Raw genomic sequence first — 27731 nt, 5'->3', positions numbered from 1 at the left:
CAGTTTGCCAAGTTGCTAGATACTAGAATAAAATAACCTCATTTTCTAAAGAAACTAGTTACATATCTCACTTATTGAGGTCTGTGGGAGCTATGGATCACTGGCAGGTACTTTCATTTAGATACCTAACTTCATACACTCAAAGCTAGAAAATTTGTCACATATGCATCGGCAAGTTCAGGTTTTTTCCCATTTGGAAGGTTATGCCATTTACACTCCTCTGTGCAATATATAAAGCTATACGAGTAATTTTGTAGGCTACTCTGTTGTGAGTGACTAGTACACACTTCAAAGAACCTTTTAGTTCTTCCTTGGTAAAGTAACTCCATGTCAGAAAGTAAAGAAATAATGTATTCGATATGGTTTGTTCAATTTTCAGGTAGAGCAAACAGACGTTAAAAGTACATGCCAGAAGGAACACTGTCAGATGTAGATACTTAAAGCCTATAGGGCAAGGCACATGGTTTTTCAAAACTGTAATGTATTTACTTCTGTTGCTTATTACTGTTCTAATATTAGTCTGTGTGTTCTGCTAAATCATGTATAGAGCTATTTTATGGGACCATTGTTCCACGAGCTGCCTTAAGTTAGGAACCAGTTTGGAGAAAAAAATTGATACTAGGCAATTTTATGAGAGTATGAATCAAATGTAACTTTTGGATCTAACAGAATTGAATTTTTTACAGAAGTGAATTAGCTTCAACTCTTTCCTCACAACTCAGTTCACATCAATGGTGTGGGGGCTTTTCTTTAATTTGCCAAGAGTAAGAATCAATGCAGATTTGGTGATATCTGCATATGCTTTACTGTAATTTCTGAAAGCAAAAACGAAACCAGAAATCATAACTACTGTCTCTTTGCACAGAGTGAGATCTGTAGTTGCTCTAAGTGCAAGAGCAAAAATATAGGCAAACACATTGTGTGATAACATATGCATATATAGTTTTAAATTACATTAGAAATGTAACATACAAGTTAGACACCATCAACAGAAAATTTTATCTCAGTCCCTCTTTCTGTCCCTCCTTTCCCTTCCCTGCCCCTATGCCTGCTGGTAAATATAAATTGGAAAGGATGTATAAAATAAATAACTTCAAAAATTCCCTGTTGAATGTATAGTTCTACTAATCAATGGTGTGTAATCTCATTCAAGTCAGGTATGCTATGTTGGTGTGCTTTCCAACCACATTCTGATGACAGTAGGTACTTTAATTTTCCATGGCATTTTATGGTTTCTGCTTGTCATGATGGATGTACCATTTTGTCAATATTGAATCAAGAAACAATTAAACTTCATGAAAACATTCAGGACTCCATCCTCGGCTGGTAAAAATCAGCTCTAGTGAAGGCAGTCAATCCATGCTGATGCACACCAGCTACTTACAGAACTGTGAAAGTTTAATCTAGTCCAAAGAAGAGATGACAGAAGTTAACCAAATGTCCATCATGTCATACTGCAATTGATACAGTACACATTTGTTTATAATGAGGACTAGCACAGAAGTAGTTAACGTGCATTTCATGTATTCTTACTGGTATTACCTGATGAAAATACTAGTAAATGATGAAAATACTAGAATTGGTGGTGGTTGTAGATGGAAAGTGGAGTGTAAAGCCACAAAAGAAGGTATTGTTATGCATAAACATACATGATAACATACTTAAACCATTTTATTTATTTATTTCAGGTAGCTAATCAGGTTGTTCAGGCTCTACTTACTCAAAAGGTAAGTTGTGGTTTGGGTATTGTGGTATAACTTAAAGCTTGCAGATATTCATTGTTCATTTGAGAGATATGTATTCTTACGTACTATACGTTTTTTAAATTACGTTCATGCATTGAATTACCAAGGCTGCCACATGTCAGGCCCAAAGTCAGTTTTTCTGTAATCCAAGTGAATAAAATCTGTGAGACTGTACATCTTGAAGGCTTGATCATATAGAACCCATATCCAATTTGTGTTGTTTACTTATATTGAGACAATAGCATCTGAAAATCCTTCCTCCAGATGGTGTTTTTTCCGTTCCTTATCCATACAAGTTATGTCACTCCCACAGTCCATTCCTGTGGAATGTAAAACAGATAAATTACAGTGCATGTCAATAGCTGGCATGCTTACTCACATTCAGTGGAAGGAAGGACTTCCTGGTGTGGGCCTGTGCTTCCCAGAGTAAAAGAGAAGGCTCCATGTATAGAATGGGGATTCAGCTACTCTGCTTGTGGGCTGGGGACCAGCAATAGAGAACATATCTTCTGTCTTAAAAAATCTTTTGATGTCCTCCTGCTCCATTCTCCTGGGTAAGCAAGGGAAGTACTGCGCAGGCAAAATTCTTGTAGGGTGATTACAAACCTGGCAGAATAAAAAGATTCACTACGGCTTCTATAAAGGTCTCTTCTGGATCAAGTCATGTCTGAAGTTTCTGTTCACACTCCAAATGGCTGGATATGAAGTATGGTTGTTTCAGATAGAACCTAGTGGGAGGAGTAAAATTAAAAATTAGCTTGCTAAAATGAAGAGGTGATCTGGAAAAAAAGTAAGATGAAATTAAACAGAGAGCAAAGCAAGGTAATACATACAAGCAGAAATAATCAGCTGCCCAGAGAGGGTAGGGAATAACTGGTAGGACAATTCTACAAAAAAGTGGTCTTTGAGTTGAACATGATTCCATGATGTCATTTTGTTGAGGGGGGGAGACAAACAAAATACAAAGATCTATAATAACAAGCTATGAATCCTTCAATATTCATGAAATGATCCTTTGTGAGATCTAGACCACTTGATGAATGGGGCATTATTAAAATGCTTTGGATCATTTAGCTTTAAAAAGACAAGTCTGAAAGAGACATAAATACAATCTTTAGCGCAGATAGTGTGAAGAAGAATATAAACTGTTTTGTCTACACTGAATGACAGGACAAGAAATAATGTTCTTAAAATGCAGCAAGAAACACCAAGTTAAGATAACCAAAAACCTCTGCCACACGCCCAAAAGCTTTCTAGATGCAATATAACAAAGATTTTGAGGACTGGCTCCAAAGCCTCCGTTATGGACATCATTCAGAACAGCAGAACATCCTTCAGAATGCCCCCTGCAAAAGAAGCGAGCAGGGACCGAGGGTGACAGCAGGGCAGGCAGGATGCTGAACACCAAGTGTCAGGGTCAGGCCTGGAGGCAGTGATCAGGGTCAGCCTCGGTCCTGTGTTCGCTGGGCAAGTCTGGGGAGGAGGCAGGTCCAAGTGAAACCAAGCCAGGATGTCAGGATGCAGCTCAAGATCAAGGAGACAGGAGCCTGGGTGCAGGCGTAGCTGCAAGGTGGCTGCTGTGCAGCTCAGACGTGAACAAGATGACCTTGAACTCTGCCAACTAAACTCCTAAAAGTGTGGAGTGTTCCCTGAGAGCAGGATAGACCAACATCTGCATCCCTAACCATCTGCACCAAAGTGAATGATAAATAGGTGCAGAAGGTTGCATTTGGCCATCTGCACATCAGGGAGAAAGCTGGATACCCTTCTCAGCTCCTTACTGGGCAGATTTTTAGTGAATCAATTTTATGACATTCTGGATAAATTAACAGATGTGCAGGGAGATGTTCTGACCCCATTAAGTCTGCTCTTGGGTATCCTTCCCTGAAGACAGAGATGTCCAGGTGACCTGTAGGTAGGCGATGAAAGACTCTGGAGGCTGCGGTTGCCCCTTACATAGATAACACATTCCTGTGGCCCAAGCTAGCATCAGGAATCCAGAAGTAATAACATTCCCTAAATCTCTTCACCCAACAGCTGTGGTCACAAACCAGCCATGCAGCTGTTACACAGGTTAGGGTTGAGAGTATCACTGTTCAGTCCCGTGGATTTTTGATGCACAGCAAAGCCTTTTACTCTAGAAGACGGGTATTGCCTTACAGCAATTGGAAGTATTGTAGCTTGGAGGTGATTTGCGCAAACCACAACATATGGGGAAGCTTGCACTGTTGCTGTCTGTGCTGTGTTACTCTTCCTGTACTCTGTATACACATATGCTATATGGTCTGTGTATCATCAGAAGACTGCAGTCTGCAGAGCTATTGCTGTAACACCCTTTAGAAACATAAGTTCAGCTATTTTTTAAAAAATCCCAAATCTGTGTTTCAATACAGCTTAAATGGAAATGGAGGCACTTTCTCATATTAATATACACAAAAACCTCATCCACATTTTGTAATATAAAACCATATGCGATTAAATATTTACCAAAGGGTTAATCTCAACATATTAATCACTAGTTTGGGAATTTTATGGTTGTTTCCCAAATGAAGAGAGGAGCTTCCTGAGTCCCTTTGCAAAGGTGTCAGACGTTTTGATGACTGCATACTTTCTCAGTAATGAATCCTCCCAAACTCATAGGAACCAAGGAGTTCATATGGATACAATAAAAACAGACTTGAATACATTTAATTATGTGATTTACTTAGTATTGATGGGATTTAACAGCTGCTTACCTATTACTGAGTAATAACAGCTAATTTAATATCCATAGAAAGAGGAAAGAGGGTACTCTTCTAAATGCTAATGAATATTAACTGTTACAGTGCTCCTGACACCATTCATACAAGTCCTTTTATAAGAAAAGGCAGGAACACAATAGCATACAATAAAGAGGAAATTGGACTACTCACACCAGTCCCACATAGGTAGATATTGCAATCCAAATAGTAACTAGTAAACAGATAAATCTACCGTCGTACAGCTAAGCAGTAAGACAGAGCCAGTCATGCCACAGTGAGATAACACACCTCTGGGGCATAGTGAGACATGAAGAAAAGCTGAGAGCTTTCAGAAAATGAGACGAGTGATTTTGTACAGTAATGCACACTGCGTAGGCTTTGCTGTGAATTTGAAATTGTCCCTCAAGGACTAATTTTTGTTTAAATTAAGTACATGCTGTAATGTAACGAATAAAGCACTGTGTACTCGCCAGTATGTGGAAAGACTGTGATTCCACTGAGAGATTCTGGTGACACAAATTGAGTGAGCAAAGCTTGAGTGATTTATCAATGTCACTGAAACCTTGAAATGGAATTACAGTCTTAAATGTGCACTTTTCAAGTATATAATTTGTTACAATACATATAGAATTTCTCTAATATGAGAGGCTTTTTTTACTGTGACTATGGAGAAACTATATTAAATTGAGATTTGTGCTGAATTAGCCACACAGCAAATTTTCACAATTCTATGTAGCAAAATTATATGGATTTTCTACCATTTGCTAATAAAAAATTTTACGTCTGTGAAATTTAAGAAGTCAGAAAAACAACAAAATTATTTGAGACAAACCTGTATGCTCTGATACTTACAGGAAACATCCATTCTTTCTCCTTCCACCCAAAGACTTCTCATATCACATGAGATGATGGAGTGCTGGGAACTGGATTTTTTTTTTTTTCCGTGCAAGACCTGGATCAGCAGTTTGAGTTATACCACTTAATGAAATCATTTTGTGATCTGTGTATCTGCTCTTTACATATTACCCTCTTCCATAGAAGTGTATTCAGGAGAGTACTTTTTTACTCTGGGTTCTCTATGAAAGTTATGAATTAAGTGTTAAAACAGAATAAGCATCTTCAGAGGAAGAGCAACCTACCTCTGGAACCTCTAATGAGGGCACTGAATCCCATTTTGGAGAAGAGTGAGTCCCATACTGAAGAGAAAAAGTAAGAATAGAGAGATACTTGGATAATACCATAGTGAGACCATAGGAATACCTTAGATATTCGGGAGATTACCATCTTAATAGCTGGTCATTTTGCCCACAGGGGAGGAATTACACACTTCAGACATTTGGTAGTTCTGTTAATTGGTAATTTTAGGACTTTAACTTTCTAAACTCAGGCTTTATTTTACCAGAGTACTGCTACCTTTATGTGCCTCATTTCTCCTCTGGATTATGTGTGGCATTACCATTGGCACAGTTTATAGCATCTGGGTGGGTAATCTCCTATCTTATATTGCACTTTTTACAGAAAGTCTGAAATTTGAAACATAAATCTTACGGTTTTGAAACTGTAAGATAGGAAGGTTTTGAGCAGAGGCATTGCAAAGATTTAAATTTTTTCTACATTGTTAGTTTCTGTGAATCATTTTTCCCTTTCAGTGCACTTAGTAGTGTTGAAATATTAAACACTGTTGTAACAGCTAAGGCTCTGTTTTAAATTCTCTGCTTATTTGTGAAAGGCAGATAATGATGGGTCTTGATGCTTGCAGTTTCCTAATAGAGATTGGCTTGTGCAAGACCAGAGGTAAGGTGTCTCACTGACAGAAATCAAAGCTTTAGGGCTTTACAAAACATCAAACTCAAGATTTTTTGCGGGTCATGTTGGAAGGCTCTAGCAATTTTATTTGAACAGCCACTTGACAGCCATCTAAAACAAATACTAAGAAACTATCAAGGGAAAATAACTGCATTCATCCAGTAGTATCATAAATTTGAAACATAGTATATGCATAAGAAGATGTTTACAATTTTCTGAAAGTCTCAAGATGAGCTTATTTTATTGTGTGTTCACCTCTTATAACCTCAGTGCTGGTTACAGCAGAGACAAGCAACTGTAGGCAAGAATTTAAGCTACATCTGACTACAATTTCCTCCTCTGAGTTGTTTTCTCATAAAGCCAGGTCATCATGTTGACAGGACAACATATGGGGATCCAGAGGCCTGTTTCTTCACCTTCATATGGTGGAAAGTAGTATCAGCTAGGCAATACCACAGGGCAGCAACTGTCCTAAATTTAAATGAATAAGGGAAAGTATTTTGGAGATTGAATTTTTTTTTAAATAAAGCTAGATATGGCTGCAGCTTATTATTTTTATATGTAATCTTTATTAGGAGACTGATTTATGAACCTCTCACACCTCAAAATGGATAACTGCACAAATTATGCTGAAAGGCTGAGTGTCAGATTCTGCTCTCTCTCCAAAATCCTCTTTCTGATGGAATCCTGTATTCCTTCAAGTGGCCAGGAAAAGCAGGTCTTGCACTGAAGATACATACATACATACATACATACATACATACATATTTTCTGTATCTGAAAGCCATTAATGGCTTGTTCATGATGAACCCGACTGAGCCTCCACTAAAAGACCTGCGTCTTTCAGGTTCAACAGTAATGTCCTATGCCTTAAGATACAGAGGTTGTACAATCCACCTCTGCTTCTAATGGCCTATTTTAAGGCTTTTTGGTACCTCATGTGGGAAATTCAGTCAAGATCATATTGCCACATGTGTCTGGTGCACAAACGTCTTCCTGTGGCCTAGCCAGCTCTACAGTGGCAACTTACAGTGGGGAAGATACAGACCACTCACAATATGCCAGCCAGCAATGCTGACTTGGTTATTCCAGAAAAATCAAGGAGGGGATCAGACTTCAGAAGAGCACCTTGAAGGCACAGTACCACTTTGAACTTCTTCCTGGTTTGGTATAGCTTATGCTTTTTCCTTAGCTTATGCTTATTACAATATTCATATCTTAATTGCTGCTTTTGCCTTGCATTGGCTGCAAAATGAAACACATTGCTAGCAAAGTCACTTTTTATACTAACAGAAAATTCCAAAAGGATGTGTCAGGTAACTACTGTTTCTCATTACAAGAGTTTTTTAATGCTATTCTGTGATGATCAAACAACCAGAGAAAATGAAGTACCACATTTTTCTGATTTGTACTATTTTAAAAGTTGTATATGTATTTCTTCTTAGTATCTGACATTACTTAGAGCTTTTTAAGTGCTTCTTTTACCTGCTTTCTAATCTTCCTATTTTCCCTCGTGCTGCAGGATCTGAGGGAGGAATGTATAAAGCTGAAAACGAGAGTTTTTGATTTGGAACAACAGAATCGAACATTAAGTGTGCTTTTCCAGCAGAAAGTCAAACCAGCTTCTGACCTCCTTCTTCAGGTGGGAAATAGCCTCTGCAGAACAGAAGCTGTGAGCTTGGTATTTCTTACAATTATAAAATATTTTTCTTCTTTTTAAGGTTATGTCAGTAAGCGGGAAATGACAGTTGGTAATATATTAGAAGAATATTCGTTATCTATAATGTGATACCATTGAAACTGAAAATGTACACCAATGAGCTATGACTACATATTATGGGCAGATGTGGAGAGAGGAATGCACCTGCACAGTAACTTACTTTTTTAGGTGCTTCTTCACTATGATAAATGGAATGATATGGGTTCATTATGCCTCTGCAGGGGAGAAGCTTGGATTCCTTAACATTCTGCTTGATGGTGAACAGTGTAATTTCCTGTGAGAAGACAGCCCATTTATTTAACTTTTGCCATATGTGTTACAGGGACTTAAGTACATCTTCACAGGCTTAGAGTGATTTTTTTTCCCCAGTGTTTTATGGGAGGATATAGCTGAGAAACTGATTGACCCATCTCCCACTCCTTTGCCATTCTAGAGTAATAAGAGATGTTTCAGTATCCCTTTTCATTTGGCAAAGTCCATTATTGTGAATTAATCCATCGCTTTGTCATCCTTTTGTAGAAGTAGAATTGCTTTGCAGAAGTTCCAACAAATCTGACCATGAGCTAGGAGAACAGTAAATGAGGACTAACTAAAACTTTGCAGGTTTCTAACAATAGGGCAAATGCTGGTTTTAGCAATATATTTTATTTCTTATTAGAGAAAAATTCATTCATTTTGGAGGAGAACTTTGGGTCATGTCAGCTAGGTAAGTGATATTAAATGTGTATCTTATTTAAATCCTCTGATGCTGTGCATCTGTTTCTCAGAGTAAAGTTTGGCCCTCCCACGGTTGCTCGACAGCTGAGGGCTGCTAACTCACATCAGCTTGGGCTGTTTATTGAGGAAACATGGTCTGCTCACCAACTGGTGCTTAAAGGCAAGGGAATCCCAAATGGTGAGGGCAAATAGCTAGACTTATTGTGAAACTCTAAAGCACAGGCAGAGTGGTGCCAGGTCACCATCAGAGGGATCTGGATTCTTGCATTATCCTCAGGGTGTTGTTCTGTCTCTTGACTTTGTGTTGATTTAGGTATTGCTAGGTCAGGACCTTCTCTCTTCTGATTTCTTCTCCCTTGCCCCTTGCTTTCCTTCCTGTTTGTTCATCCTGCATAGACTCCTGTGTAGGACTGATTGATCTTTATCCGTTCAAAGTTTTTGACACATCCACCACAGCATGGACCTTTATTGCTCACTACTTCTGCTTTTGACAGTCACGTCACCTGCTCCTTCTTCCTGGTTTGGTTGGGTTTTTTTGCTTGCTTGCTTGCTTTTTTCTGTTTCCAATGTGTCTGACTCAAGTCTATGTTAGGATTGGGTTAGATTGCACAGAAGTCATACATTGCACATTCTCTATTGCAGATATGGCTCTTCTTCCCAATTCCTTGTGTGGCAACAATAAAACCAGGTTATTCTGGGAGTGTTATAGAAGTGTTAGATAGCATCTGAAAAGTAGGATCAATGCTTTGACTTGAGTTCCTTGAAACTGGATTGTGTCACGGCTGTGAAAGAAGTTGAAAGAAATGAACCTGCATCGAGTGGAAGAAAGAACCAAATGATCTAACAGGTTTTCCTGAGGGATTCAAGCTATTTTACATCATTGTTCCTGCACAGTTTGGCAGGAACTAATGTGTATAGATTCCGCCTCCCCCCCCCCGCCCTTTCACTTGCTTTGTCTTTATTGACTGAGGAAGAAAGAGAATTAAGATCATTCACAAAGTCCAGGTCTCCCAGACAGCAGCAAAATTTGCTGTTATGTCCCTACTCTTGGTATCAAGAGATTTTAACCCCTGTGGGGAAAAAAAAGCAAAGAACAAGTCACAGTGTATATCAGAAAATGAAGAACTTCTGTTAAAACACTTCATATGTAATTTTTTACAAAAAAAACCCAACAAAACAGTAAATTTGTGAGTTTCCAGAAGTTTATTTATCCGCTAACTGTACTCCACACTTGAATAAATGGTGTATAGTCTGTGATCTTGCAGTCTGGGATGTAAAATCTGAAGAAGGGTGTTTCCTTAGGACTGAAACTAAGCAAATACTGTTGTGTGCCTGCATAGAATTGAAGCACAGTTTGGATTAGGTCTTCCTCGAAATGCATACATCCCAGATTTAGAGCAGTAGCTAAATATTTGTTTAAATCTGTCACTCTACGGACGAGTACTAAATATGTGGTTAAGGACATTCCTGCTGAATCATGACCCTAATCAAAGTGAATGGGCAAATACTGCTAACTGGGGTGGGGATCACATGGTGTTAATTTCACCTTTCCGGTACTGTCTGATACAAAGCAATTCGATTTTATTTAATGCTGATCTCATCCTAGGAGTATTCACACTCGGTACAACTACAAATTTTGAAAAATGCTGCAGAAGAGAGTGTAAGCTAAAAATAAATAGCATTAGTTACTTTTTCTGCATATCAACTTCTGTGATTTGTTTGTATATTACCATCAAATTATTCTGTAACTGACATTAGAAGACTCTTGTATTATAAATAGTAAGCTTATTTTTAAACCATAAACATTCTTGACATCTCAGATTTCAACAGAAATATAGATTTCTTTAAAAAAAAAGTAAAAAAAATTGAATACATTTTACCATTACTCTAGGTTTTTTATATATTTGATATTAAGTAAATAATACATGATTCGTGTGCCTTCTTAGAAATCAGATTATTCACATTTTTTTCAATGAAAAGACTGATACAAGTGTTTTGAATTTGACTGCAGAGTAATGGTCCATATGCCGTACCGATTGCACTGTTGTTTTTCCTCATGCTTCTCACACAGTTCAAAAGAAAAACTGATTGCTACCAATTTAAAAAAACATTCATGTAGTAGGGTTTTCATGACTACTTCAGGAATCCTTCACTGCAAAAATATTATTAAAAGTATTATACTTCCCTGCATTTACAAGAAGTATAAGTACTTATGAAATCAAAGGGCCTAGTAATATTTTAAAAGAAATATGTGTGTTTTCTTGAGGCATGTGATTGTGTATATTGCCATGTAAGTTCTTTGCTACTAGAAATTTTGGTATGCTTACTGCTTGTAGGAAGTGACACACAGGATATGTCACTCCTGTCATGAAACGTTTAAGTAATGCATTCTCTGATGCAAATTGTAAGAAGGAGAAAGATAACTCAGGTGCTTTTTTGTCACCTCTTTGATATTGGAGTCAATTTTAAGAGCTACCCTGTCTTTCTGGGGACATTCTTTCTAGCTGAAGTGTGTGTTTTACAGAGCCAGTACTAGGGTAGGTAAATAAGGAGGCGCCTGATCACCTTTTTTTTTTTTTTTTTTTTAATTTTGCATTCGGGCAACCTTGTCTCTGAAGCAGCTTTCTTAAAATGATGAAAATCTTGGAAGTGTTTCTGTCTCAGCACCATCTGAGGAAGAGCAATAGTTTTAGTTAAAACCTAGCACAGAAGAGTACCTTCTGCCCAAGCAGCCTTCATTTTCCTCAGTTAATGTGGTTGCTAAAAAGAGATTAAATTCTGCCTGTCATAGCAGGAGGGGTTTGGGAAAGAAAACCAGAAACTCCATTTCAGTAAGCCGCCTTGTATTTCATCTGCAAGTGTGAGAAATAGTTGGGAATAATAGACAGGCTAAGATTCCAGATTGAGTAGGGCAAAACTGATTGGAAGTGAAGAGAGAAATCTGTGGAGGTGATATACAGAAGGTTGGTGAAGGGATAAGACAAATCCAAAGAGAGGATACAAGAGTAGGAATAAAAAGCCTTAGATGAAACTTAGCACTTCTGCTTTGCCTACAGACATGTATAGCATCTATGAAATATTTTTAAATGTAAATGTCAATATCACTATATTTCTGTCTTTGCCTTATTTTTTCTAAACGATGCAGTTTTCTTCAGAGAAACTTTGAACTACTAAAATCACCAAATTGCAATGTTTTCCAAATTCTTAGCTATGGCGTCTCACAGACTTATTTTGACTTTATTGGGTATAGACTGCTCAGTCTTGAGACACAGATCTTTTTGCAGATCTTTTTCTTCTAGTTACCCCTCTTTTTCCACTCATACCTGAAAATATAACTTAATGACATTGAACCTGATTCTGATATTTCATATCGTCCTTTTACAATGGTGACTTGTGTAAAGTTACTGAGGATAACAGGAGTCGGGGTTGCCTTCTGATAGATATTGCAATAATTTGTTTATATTATGTCTCTCTGTTTACATAAATTCAACATGTTTATTAGCTGAATTGTTCCCATGGATTGTTCCATGGAAAGTCTTGCTTTCACTTTTCGCCCAGAAAGTTGCTGCCACAGTTTTTTTATAAAACATGCAGGCAACCTTCAGTGAAAGGTGTTAAAAAGTGGCAAGTAGCAACATTTATTGAGTTGATTTATTTGATTAAATAAGTAATAAAATTTTCATGGTTGGGGAAGTATAAAATAATATTTCTAATCATATGATTTACAATATCCCTGATCCTAAACTATATTTTCATTGCCATTTTATTTCCATCATAAAAATTCTACTTTATCAACCCCAGAACAAAGCAGAGAGGACTCTTGAAGCATCTATTTTCTTCTTGTGCTTCTCTGGCTAGATTAGTTTCATTTTTAACTCAGGCACCATCCACATTGTTTAATTTTATGTCTAAAATTTTGCCTAAAATGCTACAGCACAGTCTGCTGAATTCTCACAAGGTCAATTTAAATAATAACTACTTTGTTATAACTACATTGATATTAGGTCTTTTAATAACCTGACAACTATGCCCTGACATATGAGATGGAGTGTAGCAGTACATACTTAGATGGAAACAGTTGTACAACTTAGCAGGAAGGGCTATATTGCACCAACAACATTATTATATATGGGAAGAAAAAGAGGGCAATTAATTGCCCTTACACCTGACAAAAGGAGATGGAATATCTGGCCTCAGAGTCTGACCTCCAGTTCAGACATCATTAGACATGATGATGTCTGAATGCAGAAGGTTAAAAGTGAAGTTACATTGCTTTACAGCAATCAGATATAAGAAATATTTAAGTATTTCAGAAATAGGTATTTGAGAGTTTGAAATTAAAGCTAAAGATCATCACACACTGTTAGAAAACAGTTTGTCAGCAGTCCAAAGTATATTTAAATAACTGGATCGTTATATGCTGAGCAGCAGTATAATTCCCATCTTACACAAGCCAGCTACTAGTCCTGCCTTGTGCCTCCAGGCTTTTCAAAGCAGGCAGACTTGAGACCAAGATGAGCAAATTGTATTTGAAATTTTGAAATTCCTGCAGTTGACCTGCTTATTTTCTTACTTCACGTTTGTTCCTTTGTATCCATCAGATTGCCACGGTACTCTAATCTGCAAATCTTCTGAAAAGTTCCATCTCCAGAAAGATCTCTGTCCTTTTCTTCTTGGTAAACATACAAATAGAAATCAGGTGTCGCAGTATTTGTAGTGATACTTACTCAGGAATCAGGACTGGTGGCTTGAAAGATAAATAAATTTTAAGATCTGCTAATTGTTTCAGCAGCAGCGGAAAACTGCTTTAAAAGTTATGACAATCTCATGGGCTGTATCAGCAGACGAAAAGGTAATCACATAAATGTAAAGCATGTTTGAGATACATTAAGTTTAAACTAGTACATTAAACTTTATCCAAGAATTACGTTGCCAGTAGAGCACCTAGTAAGAAGTGAGGTGGTGGTTTTTACACCATTTGCAGTTCTCAAAAGATTTCAGGCCATAGCCCTGCTGGAGAGCTTTCTCCAGATCAAGGCTACCAAAGGTGCACAGTAACTGTCATGAAGATCCTGTCCCAAGAAAAAGCATCCAGTCTTGGAGCAGTGAGAAATGATAAGAATGCTTCTGTGTGCCAGGAATCAAGATACTGATCTAGTAAGGAACACTCAAATTTTTTTGAGACTTTCAAGAACAAATAGAGGAACATTTCTTCGTGTGAAGATGCTGATGTCGTCATTTCCAGTCTTGTATTATCTCAGTAAACTGGTACCTACTTTCTACTTCTGTCATGTCCTTACTCACAAATAACATCTGAGAAGACAGAAATAGGAAGCTCCGAATCTCTGTATTTCATCGCAGCTTAAATCATCAACATGTAATAATACATTTTAAACCATATTTCTTACTTGCCCTGTTTGCAGCTCCAAATATATGCTGAAGAAACATTACAGAAATGAAGTATTCATGAGAGCCTACTGGTTAGATGAAAGGGTGACCAAAGTCAGTGATGAGAGGAGGAAAGGAAACATCCCCCTCCGAAGAAACTCCATGTAACCTCCCTAAGCCATATGACTTCTAGTTTCGAATGAACAGCAGCAGCATAATACCTGAAAGAATTAGGCTGGATATCTGATATCCAGCCAGCTCTGGAAGGAGACTCCGAGATAAGCAGATGTTTGGGAGAGCACCGAGAAACGTTGGATGTCATCCGCGGCAGTGGCTCTCTACAGGCCATCTCTAGTCACAGGGACTTATGCTTCTCAGTATGTAAATCACGGCCGTGGTGTGTAGACCTCCAGGAAGCTTTGTGAGATCCCTTGAGTGAAGTGGCTGAGGCGGCTTTTCTTGTCCCTCAAGAACACCAGTCTGCAACACGGGGGAAACCCGGCATGCTCTTTTCTGACTAGGGAAACTATAAAACTTTCATTCTTAAAACATTTGCCAAAATGATTTGCTGGATCTAAATTTAATTCAGGCTGATAAAGGAACATCATAAAAATTTTTGTTATAGACCGTGGCATGATGTATGAGAGGAGAGATAGGGCAGTATCCCTTACAACATTTAAAACTAAAGCAAACAAAGCACAGCTAGAGTTTCAGTGAACAGTATTTTATTATGAGAGAGTTAGATCAACTGTCCTGATAGGTCTGCTCCATCTGTAATTTGTGTTCTGGTGATCTCCCCTCCTGTCAGACTGTTGTCCCTTATTTCAGCGCCTAAATTCTTAACCAATTTGCACTCAAACAAAAAGAAAATATTAACTAAAGCTCACTAGGCATGTAGTTCTGCTGAGAATGATAATGTTTTTAAGAGAAAATTACCCCCAGCTGCTAGAATTTCCTATGTCCAAGTACTTTAACTAGCCTTGAGAGGTTCCAAAGAAAAGCACTGAAAGGCTGTCCATATCTACAAAAACATGACATTTTGTAATACAATTTTAAATACATAATTTTCAGATAGAAAATCTAAAAATGAGCTTTTTCCATTATCCTAATGATAATAAATTGCTACAGCTATACTAAAAACAGTAAATCAAATGAGCAAATAATCTTTAGGAAAGCCACAAGTGATCTTTGGTGAAGTATTTATGAATGATTTTGACTGAGGAGAGCAATCTTTTTTAAGTTTTGAAGAAATACATACTGAAGAGCAAAGACAGTTTTTCAGAGTAAGCACGTGTCAAGAAAACGGTGGAGCTATACTGACGTGACAGGCCTTAACAACAAAAGTAAGATTTTACTGCCTATTTTTCAGACAAAGAAAAATATGCAACTGACACTGGGTGAACCATAGATTTCTCTTTATTTTGTACATAGATTTTTATTATCAGTGATGATACACATGATGGCAGGAATCCAATATGGCATTTGAAACCCTAAGCAAGTATTTGGGCAGACTCATTAAGTACAAGAATGTTTTCATGGTTTTTCCTATTATTGTGTATGTTCAGTACAGGAATAAATTTAAGAAAAAAGGAAGGGGTTCCACAATACGAAATAGTATTGCTATATTCCTTTCCAAATTTGCCCTATGCTTCAAACTTGTAATAAGCATTAAAAAGAAACGCTTTTTTATTCCTTGCAGTTATATTTAACCTATAACAATGCTTAACCTGTTGGATGCTATTTCAGCCTGCTGTGTTTTCTGAATGTATTAGCAAGATGTATTAGGAACTTACCATATAAATCTCTGCATAAATGGTCAAGTATAAGTATAGAGGCTGGTTCGAGGCAGCCTTTATTCTAGATTGTGAACTTTGTGAAAACTCTATGAGTTACTCGTGCCTTTATGTTTTGTGTGACCAACAGATCCATTTTTTTGTCTGATATGTTTCTGGTTTTGAAGTTCACAATTTTTTTTAATATATATATTTGGTGTATTTAAGTCAAGAGTCATTTGTTCAGGTTTCCTTTCTAAACGGGAAAAAATCTTTCTCACTGACATTCTGATAGCAAAAATTAGCATGTATTTGTTCTAATGTTATCACAGTATGTGATGCGGTAAGTACAAGCCATGTCTTAGATATAAAAGTGAAAGTTCATGTCATCAGGTCAACTTCTAAAGCCTCCCCACTTTGGATTTCACAGTGGAATAAAGTAGTAGCCACTGCAAAGCCCTGCTTAAATACAATATGCACAAACAGCAGGTGTGCTAGATAATTGTTTTTTCATCATGGTGCATCCTTCACACTCTGTAACTCCCAAACGAAATACCAAATGAATGCATAAAATTAAATGATTCGAAGATTTAGAGGTCTGCTTCTTGTTCTGGTAAAGTGGGAATCTATTGAAATTCTAAAGCAGTATAGAAATATAACCATTATTATTACAGATGTGTCATTTTATTCCTATTGCACTAATGGAACTAAGTATGTAGTTTGGTTTTGTTTTCTTAGGACTTTGAAACTTGAATGAAGGATAACTATGCAAAAGTGTGTGTCTATGAAACAACAATAGATAAAAGATTAATCTGTTACTACACTCAACACATATAAGACTTCATTTATATTTTACTTTATAACTGTGCTTTTGTTACTGTTATTTAAGTGTAGTGGCACTTTGCAGACATGAAGCAATATGGAATTATGGCTCTTGTACTTAAAAATAGGTGTGCCAATAAGTACTCAGTAACATTTAAACTGTTTAGATTATATCAGCTCAGTGTGATTTGCTAGTAATTTTAAATTACATATTCCATCAAATGTATCAAACTAACATTATGCTAAGTGGCTTTTAGCACATAAGATTACTCAATAGGTATTTTCTGTTGCCATCTGTTAGGAAAAAAATAATTTTCCTGTGATATACATTGTATGTTTTGTATACTTTTATGGATACTGAGCATAGAAGAAAGGGGTGGTAATTAGTATAAAATGTTATTCACAATGAATCATAGAACACCTATGAACCAACCCCATCTTTTAGTATTGAATTTTACTAATGCTCTCCTTTGTTTCCCAAATGACCTATCTTCTTTAATGATGGTTTGGATACTGGTAAGATTCAAATCCTCATCCAAAGGCCATGACACTATTGACTAAATCTCTGTTGACTTCGCTGAGAATGTGAAATACTGTATTGCAAGATAAAATCAGCACGTAAGTGCTCAGTGAAACTGAAGAGTCCATTAGTACCTTAACTCTTAAATTACCAGCTTGGTATCTCTCTTGATAAGGACAAGCTAAAAGGAAAAGTTAGCTTTGTCATTAAATCTTGAACAGTGTGATATTGACATACTTGAGTCTTTCTGTATTTTTAGCATTTTTAGATTGCATTCATGCTCATTTCTTCCTCTGGATGTGAGCAAGCCGTGTTTCATTAGTCACTAACCGATGTCTGGGTGCAGGGAGGAGCAGTGATTTGTCTGTGTCCTGTGCGAATTACAAGGGCATCTTCAACATTATGAATTAAACTCCATCTAACTGCATTAGAAGTATGGAAACCAGACTGCCAAAGTAATGGCATCTTGAATTAAGATTAGTGCTTTAAAAATCCCAAATATACACCCACTCTTGTTCATCATTCTGGTATACAGTTTCAGAGATGAACTACTTAATTTTGTAGTGTTTTGATCCTAAATTTTTATATTCAGTCATATTTTAAAAGCAGAAATGCTCCATCTTTTTTTTTTTTTTTTTGAGTTTCCTATTACTTACTATTAACTCAATTTTTTTTCTCTAAGCAAGCCTTGTTTACTTTTCCTGTACAGTAGATAGAGGCACAGGCACAGGCACAGGTCTAGGCACAATTATTATGGATTATAGATACTGCAAATGTGAACATGAATCAGAGATTAGCGCTGTATTTTAGAGACTCACTTAAATTTATTCCACTAAGTGGTCCTTAGGAGATCTCGACAATAATTAGAAATATGGGTACTCTCAGCTCTGTTACCAGTCTTCACCAGTTCATGGGGGAATAACAAATGGAATTAACCTTTAATTTAGGTCTTTAGGTCCTTCATGCACACGGGACCAGACTTTCAGGTGTTCAGACATTGTGCTGAGCTCTTCTAAAAATCTGGCTACTTGTTTGGTGCCAAACTGGGAGCTGACCCCTTTTGAAATTCCTATTATAATACCTCCTAAGCCCTGCTTTTATCTACTGTGAAAAAATGGTCAATTCACAAGGGCACAGGTTCCTAATCAAACGTTGGCACCACTTCTGTGCCCAGACAGCTGCCGAAAGTTTGCACCTCTCAGCCATCTGTGCCAGAGGTAAAGCTCACAGCTGGCCTGAGTCTGGGGACAGGCTGCCTCTGGTACTGGCTGCAGGGTGGGAGAGGGGACTCTTCAACGTCATCGCATGCCAGGGCCTAGCACTCCCAAGGTCGGTCCAGGTCCTAAATAGTGCTTAGCGGGCACTGTACTTTCCCTTGCAAGAGCACAGTTTGGCCCAGGAGCAATGGCTGACATTTCTCATTTTCCATTTCCCGGGATTCCTCCTGGCTACAGCAATAGGAGGAAGGTGCAGATGAACATGGGCAGTGCAGGTCTGTATCCTCATATCGTCCAGTGCGGTGCTCCCTCCTTGTTGGTACCAGCAGTGGCTCTCCCACCTCACCTGTGTTGCAGCGTTACTAAGATTTCCTGGCTTGCACGGCCAGGCTGATTGTGAGATCCTTCTGCGCTTTCTCACTGCGCTGGAGTAGGTCGGTGGAATTACAGAGGTCTGAAGCCAGGATTTGAGATGCTTATTCAGATCATCAGGTCTACAGATTGTACTCTGTCCTGCACACAAGCCCTATGATTTTTGTATATCACAATAAATGTTACAGAACTTTTTACAAGGGCGTGTAGTGATAGAACAAGGCGTAATGGTTTTAAATGGAAAGAAGGTAGATTTAGATTAGATGTAAGGCAGAAGTTCTCCACTGTGAGGGTGGTGAGACACTGGAACAGGTTGCCCAGAGAGGCTGTGGATGCCCCATCCCTGGCAGTGTTCCAGGCCAGGCTGGATGGGGCTTTGAGCAACCTGGTCTAGTGGAAGGTGTTCCTGCCCATGGCAGTGGGTTGGAACTAGATGATCTTTAAGGTCCCTTCCAACCCAAACCATTCTATGATTCTGTGATTCAATGAACTTGAACTGCCATTTGGAGATCTTGTGGTCAGTTTTGAGACTTTCAAGAACACCATAAAACATGCACCCTGTGGCCCTCCAGAAGCTTTATTTCTGAAAAGCAGCAAGAGTTTGGGAAGTCTATGGGACAAATCCTGACCTGGCAGAAATTCTTTTAATTTCAGAACAAGAAGTGGAGCCAGTAATTTTTGACAGCTGGGAATCTGCCCACTTACTCTTTCTAAACCATACCTCAAGTAAGTGCTTTGAGGAAAAAGGGTAGAATAAAGTACGTTGTATCCAGGTATTCAAGAAAACCTTCTTAAAAAGCATTGCCTTATTTGAAATTATCCTGTCAGAGCCAAAAACAATGCATTAGAGGTGGAGAGAAAATATGTATATAAAAGCCTTAAACTAATGATAAAAGTATTTCTTGAAATCTTCCTCCTACTTTTAAACTCCTTTCAGTCCAACTGACATTTCAACAATATTACACTAAAAAAAAAAAGAAAAAAGAGGGTGGAGGGATGGAGGAACCTTTTAAATGCATAATACTGAGGCAAGGAAAATATGGCTTGTTCAACAATAACCTTGACAAATTCGTGCTCTTGTCATTTAAATGAATGAACCTCTCCAGTGTCTAGCTTGCTGGACCTTGGGAAACAGCAGTGAGGAAGGATTGTAAAAATGATGCTCATCTCTCTTAAATTATTTTTCTGAGTAAATGAATGATTTCAATGAAATCCAAATAAGGATGAATCTGCTCACTTGAATCACCTGTTCACAGCCAATGAACTTCCATGTGAAACAGTGCTTACCCTCCTCGGTTGCCATGTATTGATCTAAAACATCTTCCCTGAGCCTTCTCTCTCCTTTTCCTCCTACAGGCAAAAGGTTAGAGTTAGATAATAGTATTAATTTTCCAGACATCTGCACATGTTTTAATAGCCTTTAGAAGGTTTGAAATGGTTTCTGTTTGACCACCACAGGGCTAAAATGCCATTAAGACTTAGATTGTAGCAATACATAACAATCATAGCCCCGTAGTTCAACCTGGCAATAAAAAAGCTAATTTATTTTATCGGAGATTTAAATTAATGTGATGAACTCCTCTCTCAACAGGACCTGTAACACCACTCTTAGAAAAATGCCATGGGCCTGCATATTTTCAAAACCACGTAAAACACTTGCAACAAACCTTGTGTATGTATTTGTTCTGTGTGCTTTTCAAGTGTTTACATGTGTGTTTGTGTGTTGACATAATACTACTTACCATTCCTGAGACCATTTTGTTTTTTCTGTCCTATCTTCATTCTTAGCCTCATATTTTCTATCATCTGACTTGTAGACTCAGCAGGAAGAAATTGATTAATAGATCCAGGGAAATCTCCAGTGTTAGCCTTTTATTTTTACCACCCTGAGAACTGGAATTTTCTTGTGGGCAAAAATTATTACTTCTTAGGTAAATTGAGTTTAAAGTAGCTTTTAAAATAGACATATGCAGTTAATAAGGATATTTTTGAAAATCTGTGAAAGAAATATTTAGAGCTCAGACAGTTTTCATTTCCAACTATATGCTAGAGGAAGGCTTCAGCTTATCCCATTATAAAGTGATAAAGCAGCATTTGATGGCAGCAGCTTCTGTGATAAAATGATCATGGCAGTGCTGAGAACGAATCTAATAAGGGAATTGATCTGTAGATTCCAATTCTGTAAGAGTCAACATCGATCAACATAAATGTCAATAACAAGATCGTACTGAGGTCTGCCTAATTCCTTTAGATGATTTTGGGGCATAGTCAGAAAGTGAATGTGAAAATGAATTTTAAACTGTAGGAATCACAAAGACAAAGACCAAAATTATGTTGTGCTACCATGAATATCACTGACTGTCATAGTATCAGCAATTTAGCAGCGTGTTGAAATTAGTGAGTAGCATTTAATCAGGTAATGATTGATAATGCAATGCCTATTGTATGTGAGACTGAAACATGAACACTTTTCATCTGTGTTTTCGTGTTAAAGCATTTCTTAAATACAGTGAAATAATAAAAAGCAGCCCTGCTTTTTACCGCTAAAGCATAGATAGCATGTGTAGGGCATGCCATAAATGATTAATGGTATAGTTCTTCCTTGTCACAGGAGTTCAGTATAAAGTTGTTCCCTAGACTGATTCTGACCATGCTGAAATGTTAAGAAAAACTGGGTTTGTCTGTGAGCAATGTAACAAGAGAAGGTGTCAGGATGTGCAGGATTCTGCCTTTCGCTCTTTGATGTTCCCATAATTCATAGCACCCATGTGATGTTGGCACTCATTTAGCAAAGTGGAATTAACATATTAATTAGTATTAGATGAATAGAAAGGTATTTACAAAATAAGAAACAAAATACAAATATTTACTGAATAAGAGGCTCGAGTCTTCTACAACACTTTTCTCACAAAACCGCTGTTTTACCATACTCCAAAGAGTCTTCCATGAGCAAGCTCATTGAAAACATTTATTTCATTAATTATTTACATTCTGACTAGCTGATTACTGGATCATTGATGTAAACTGTTGACTTTACAGTAATTACAAACCACAGGGAACTTTATACATACATTTTCCTAAGAAATTAAATTAGCTCATTTTATTATTACTGCAATATTTACAGACTCCTACTGTAGTGCTATTAAAATGAGAACTAACACTTTGGAGTCCTAGAGCTTGAAAACACTGATAGAGTTATAAAATGAAAACTAGGATCAGAGAGGATTACTTTGTGTCTTTCAATGTAACTTTTATTTAAAGCAGTTTATAAAAATTAATAAAACTAAGGGATTTGGAACAGGAGTAATTTTAGGCTTACATTAATGTTGCCAACTCTCTGAAGAATACAGAAAGATTATGTTATTTATGTTTATGCATCAAATGTCTGCTTAATGCTTCGCAATTTATACCCTAGGATATAAGTTCCCAACCTTCTGAGTTATTTTGGAATCTAGTTCACTGGTTTTTGCCATCTCTGGATGGCTCGATAATAACAGAGAGCAGCAAGCCTAGAAAATATGAAGCAGATGAGAATGGAACCTTTGTTTTCTTTTTTGTGCTGGATTTGCCTTGTTAACAGGATTTTCTGATGTAGTTTTAGCACCCTAATCTTCCATACAAATGTTTGTAATATCATACCCTTGTACTTTGTCTTGGATGTTGTCAGTTAAGTTGCAGTAAACTCGCCTGGAGAATTTGCCAGCAAAACTGACAAACTGTTATTAATACTGGGTTTGAATTTAAAATCTAGCATCTTCTGTATCACCAGACTTCTAGGGTTTTTAGCAAAGTCAGCCTAATAGGAGGGAAAAAAACAACAAAAACAAATGGAAAATATAAAATCAGAACTTTTGTGGAAGTATTTTTATGAGATTAATGGAAAATTCAAATCCACTTGACTTGAAATTTCTGGAATAGCTGGAAACTTCCTTTTTTTCTACTAAGAGCTGATTTAGCTTACTGAAATGTGTTTTACAGTTAATCCTTTAATATTCATTTTATGTATCACTCTTCCTCCTATTACCACTGAGCAATACTGCATGTTTGTGATTGTTTCCTGTGCTTTACACAGCTGTAGGTAAGACCAATAAATAACAGTCTCCAGCTCCTTGCTCATACCACTGTGAGAGTTATCCTGGGGTTCCCTTATTGTGTATTAACAACCTCCTCCCACCAAAAATAAATACAACCATCTGTAGTGGTAAGGCTCCTGCGATGCAGTTGTTGAGAACCGTAGCAGCAACATATAGGGCAAACTAATTTTAGTTAACCTGTCAGACAGACCTGAAGAAAGAACATAGTATTAAATATGAAAGACAACAAACATGTTCGTACTAAATACAATGGGGTATAAGACTTCTGAGTTGCTTTGCCTGTTCCAGACTGAGCTGTATAATGTTTCCTGTTACACTCTTTTGCCAACTACCAAGTATCTATATTAACAGCTTGGTCTGTTGGAAATGGTGCCTGTAGCAACAGAGAACTAGAAAAAATAGCTTAGTGTGATGCATTCGCTTTACAATCAGAAGTTATATGTTCTTGCCTGCACAGATGTGTATTAATAGCTTCTAGAGGTCTAGAAAGTGATGAGCACATAATTATGTTGGGTAAGGGAGGAGTATTTTAAATGGTCAAAGACTGTTAGTTTCTCACTCCAATTTTAGCCCCAATCCTGTGGGGTTAAATCCCATCGTTAAACATGGCCCAAGAGTAGGAGAAGGCACTTACTTGACAAGTTGACTGCATATTGCATGTTCTCCTAGATGTCTTCTGTGACTAACTCCTGTTGCCCATATTGCAGAGCTTTATTCACTTTCTCTAGGGGATGTTCTGCAGCAAAAGAATAGGGCCAGAAGAGAGCTGTGGTGAGCCTCTGTTTGCTCCTATGCTTCACTGATACTTTGCCATTTTCTTTTCCCTGGCTGCTTGATGCAAAATTTCTGTGCCTGAGGAAGTGCACAGGCACAGATTGATTGGTCATCGGTGCTATAGGCACAAGTGAAAATATTAGTTGCAAAATAATCTCATATAGTCAAACCTGTAAGCATGTAACAAACTTTATAAACAAAACATACAAATCCAGAAGAATTGTTGAGCTGTCGTGTTAGTACCAGTGAATATGAACATGGACTCAGAACACTACCCTAATGCTGAGCACAACAAAAGTTAGTATCTGAACCTAGTGTTTCTTCCTTTGAAAATGCTAAACTTCCCCCCCGGGAATAAAAGTTCTTTTCTTATTTTCTCATCATTTAGAGCTTGGTCTCTTTTAACACACTTGTGAAAATCTAGAGACATACACCTATATGGATGTTCCTGTGTAGTTTATGAGATAAGGCCATGTTTTATTCCCAGAACTGGCACCAAAAAAAAAAAAAAAAAAAAAAAAAAAAACACATTTTTAACTCTTTATATCTGGGCAGAAATACAAAAATAAGATTGTGCATAGGAGACCTTATTTCATGTAAAGGCAATGCTGAAAAGTGGTAAAAAGGACAGGAAGGCTTCTTAAAGACACACTGTATTCTACAGGTGAACCACCAGAAAGCTGGACTTCATGTTAGTCTAGAATATTTGTAAGAAATAGCCAAAGTCGGCAGTAACTTCACACTGTTAGGATAAATGATGATTGCAAAGCAAATTATTAGAGAATTAGAGGGGGGAAAGCACAGCTATTTCCACAGTGAAATGTTCTTGAAATTACCTTAAGGGATATAGTGATAAAAAGGAATCCTGAATGGCATATACCACGCACAAGAACTCTACTGGGAAGCTGCCTTTCTTCACATGCAATAAGCAGCTGGAAAGATGAAGGCATGTTCCTAACCAAACTGGTTAACTGGTGGAAAGTGCTCAGTATGACAATTGCTATTGCCATTATAAACTGTGAAAATGGAAAGAATAATTTTCATTTACTACGAAGTTAAAGAGTGATGGCCGTGAAGTTTTGTTTATAGGAAGTGAATAGTAGGAAAGTAGGACATAATTCTGAATTTTCTATAAAATATGTAACTTCCAAGAGCTGAAAAAATGATTATAATTTTATTTTCACAACATGAATTATATACAATAAAACATCAGGCAATTCTGTATGTGCACAGTATACAACTGCAAGTACATTTCCTATGTTAGTGATTATTAGAATTAAATAAAATGGAAGCATCTTTTTGCAGCTTTCACTTTTGCTTCACATTTGGCTGTTTTCTGTTGACAACCACTTTTTCTGCTTTCTTTAGAGAGCAGAATTACCATATGTCAAAAGCATATATATTACAAACTCTGATTTGTCTAGAGGCAAAATCTATTTCTACTTCGGAGGTTTGATTATTTTTTCCTTGACTATACTTTCTTCTTTATTTCAGAGTATTTAGTGTATGAGAAGTTCACAGTTCATACTTTGAATAGTGTGTGTTCTTTATCTAGGTAACTTCTGATGGAATAGGTGAAGGATGTTCTCTCATCTCCAGCTTAACATCCCCTCTGCAATGTATCTAAGGACTAAAAAAATCAAGATTTAGTTTAATGAAAGATTATATTGCTGCATAAACTAATAGTATGTAAATTGCAGACCTAACCATATTTTTTTTCTTTCTTTGGTCTGCTGTCTTCTGTGGTGTAATGGAAATGTAGTATAGATTACTATTTCTGTAAGACCTTTGAAACTAAAGCTCATCCTAGATGTGATTAATTCATAACTGCACTCTGCTTCTGATGGATATGACAGTTAAAGATGAACAAGGGAACAGGAAAGTGAGACAGGTCAGATGATTATGAAAAAAAGTCAGCTAGAAAGAGCTCTTGTCTTTCATGACCCTCTGTCACACCTATAAAGAGATCACCATATCAGCACTCTTCTTGTGTTGTGCATTTTTTTGCACATTTTTGGGGAGTTATTGAGACTTAACTCATTTAGTACAACAGGGGTAGAATTGGAGCGGTGATGTTGCTGACTGTGGATTTGAGTGGAATCTTCTTTGTGCCGAGAAGTATTAAAAATGAGTGGTGTGAAGGCTGCAGAAAAGGTATTCCCTGCCAGTCCAATGACAGTGGTCGGGTTATACAGGAGAGCAGTCCTGAGTATGCCTGTTCAGGTTTGTGAGGCCTCAGATAACAGCAAAGACGGGAGGAGGCCACACGTACCAAACATTTACAGCTCTGGCACGGAGCGCCAGGATGAAAATGTCTCCTTAGAACCTAGAGAGAGAATTTCTTTCTTGTGAATGATGGACTTTGGCTCCTGTGAGAAAAGCAAAGCCAATGGATTTAATAGCAATTAACTCATCCAATATTGGAGAGCCGTGTACAGTTTGGCATAATTCATTGAAAATTGTTCTGGCAATGCTGCAGGCCATTAGACGTTTCAAAAAGGAGATGGGAGCTGATAGATATTCTGCACAGATACAGTCAAGAGGCACAATAGTTAGGGGAGTCTCTCTGTAATATTGCCTCATGCCAGCAGGTAGTAGCCTTCTTTTATCTTCCTAGAAAGCCTTAATAAGGATGCTGCTGGGGGGAGGGGGAACTGGCCTACTATTTGATGGATTGGTTATCTGCCTGCCAGATAATTGTATTTCCTATTGCACTTGATATAATGGGTTTCCACCTAAATTATCAATTACTTTGGGTTTGTTTTTCATGGGGGTTATGGGAGTTAATCTTGACATTGAGCCACAAAGGGCACGGCCTTTTCTACACCCATCTCACAGGTGAAGGAGGAGCTTTTCTGCTGCTGGTCACAGGCAGCCATAGAGAGGCACCTTCTGCTCGGCCCTGGCCTCTGTACCTCTCAGCACCCGCTTTCTGCAGGGACACGGGTCCAGTAGCTAAGATGCTACGAACTTTTTCGTTCACAGCTGCCCCAGCAGCACTCAGTACAGGGTAATTTCCAAGCAGGCTGGCCCAGCCCATGCTGTATTCACTTCCCTCAGGGTTTTCAGTTCTGCAGTCCAATGCTCCTGATGGTTTCCTGTGTTCAGGGGGGCCGACGTTCCCCACCATGTACAAATGTTGCCCAGTTTCCCCTTATCATTATATAGGGCACCAATAAATGGGGCAGGTGACGTGGATTTGTAGTTGTAACTCCTCAGTTTCATATTTAAGTATTCATTCAAACTGATGTGGTCTTTTCTGTGGAAGTCATTCTGTGCTGTGGTCTACCTTTTGTTGCATTGCATCATGATAGTATCAACAGTGATTTTAATATTGTACAATTTTCAAGACCGCAGTAACTCCTTGATCTAGTTATGTGACTGTCATCAGAATATAACCATAAAGGACACAGTATATTTTGCGTATCTGAGAAGAAGTCAGAATCAAGATACATAGTTAGCACAATCTGTTACTTGATTTTAAATGGATCGTTAATGAGTTTTTTTAAAAAATAGTTTTTCCTATTTTTTTAATTAGAAAATGGAGACAGAAAAAGAAAAAACAAATGAAAAAAACCAATTTTCTTATCATTTTTCTTTTGTAATTGGATTACTTGCTTCAGTGCTGTGTGACTATATTTAATTAATGATCTCAAACTTCGTTATGCTGGCCCTGTGTCTGTTAGTTTATTTGCATATGTGTGTGTGTGAATATTCCCAATGTGGTGATCTCTTGTTTGATACGGAAATATAATCACATTATACATCTTGAGAACACACTTTCCTTCTTTGTTAATCATTTTAGTCTGCTGATTCACCTTGGTTATTATAGTTTTATAGAGCCACAGAGTTTAATGCTGGCAAAGATGATTCAAACACAGCACGACCCATGTGCTGCCCAGTCCTTCTGGTCACTGAGCCAGTGTGGAGGGACCCCTGTAACTCCGAGCCGTTTACAGTGTGCTCTGCGGGGCTACATCTTACCACTGGCCAAAAAACTGCTTCTGGGTTTTGCCTGTTCCAAATGGGCTGATCTCTGCTCT

The 27731-nt window shown here is 37.6% G+C and overlaps 1 protein-coding gene across 1 annotated transcript in view; it reads left to right on the top strand.

The window, feature by feature from the left end:
• The window catches only part of NCKAP5 (NCK-associated protein 5), a 370960-nt gene that overhangs the window by 274088 nt on the left and 69141 nt on the right, over window positions 1-27731 (top strand). The window contains exons 8-9 of the mRNA XM_010575132.1: window positions 1689-1727; window positions 7815-7934. Coding sequence (XP_010573434.1) covers window positions 1689-1727; window positions 7815-7934 — 159 coding nt within the window. The remainder of the gene's footprint in view (window positions 1-1688; window positions 1728-7814; window positions 7935-27731) is intronic.

Source organism: Haliaeetus leucocephalus, unplaced genomic scaffold, assembly GCF_000737465.1.
Source record: "Haliaeetus leucocephalus isolate CR32 unplaced genomic scaffold, Haliaeetus_leucocephalus-4.0 Scaffold451, whole genome shotgun sequence".
NCBI lineage: Eukaryota > Metazoa > Chordata > Aves > Accipitriformes > Accipitridae > Haliaeetus > Haliaeetus leucocephalus.
This window is presented reverse-complemented; position numbering and strand designations above follow the sequence as displayed.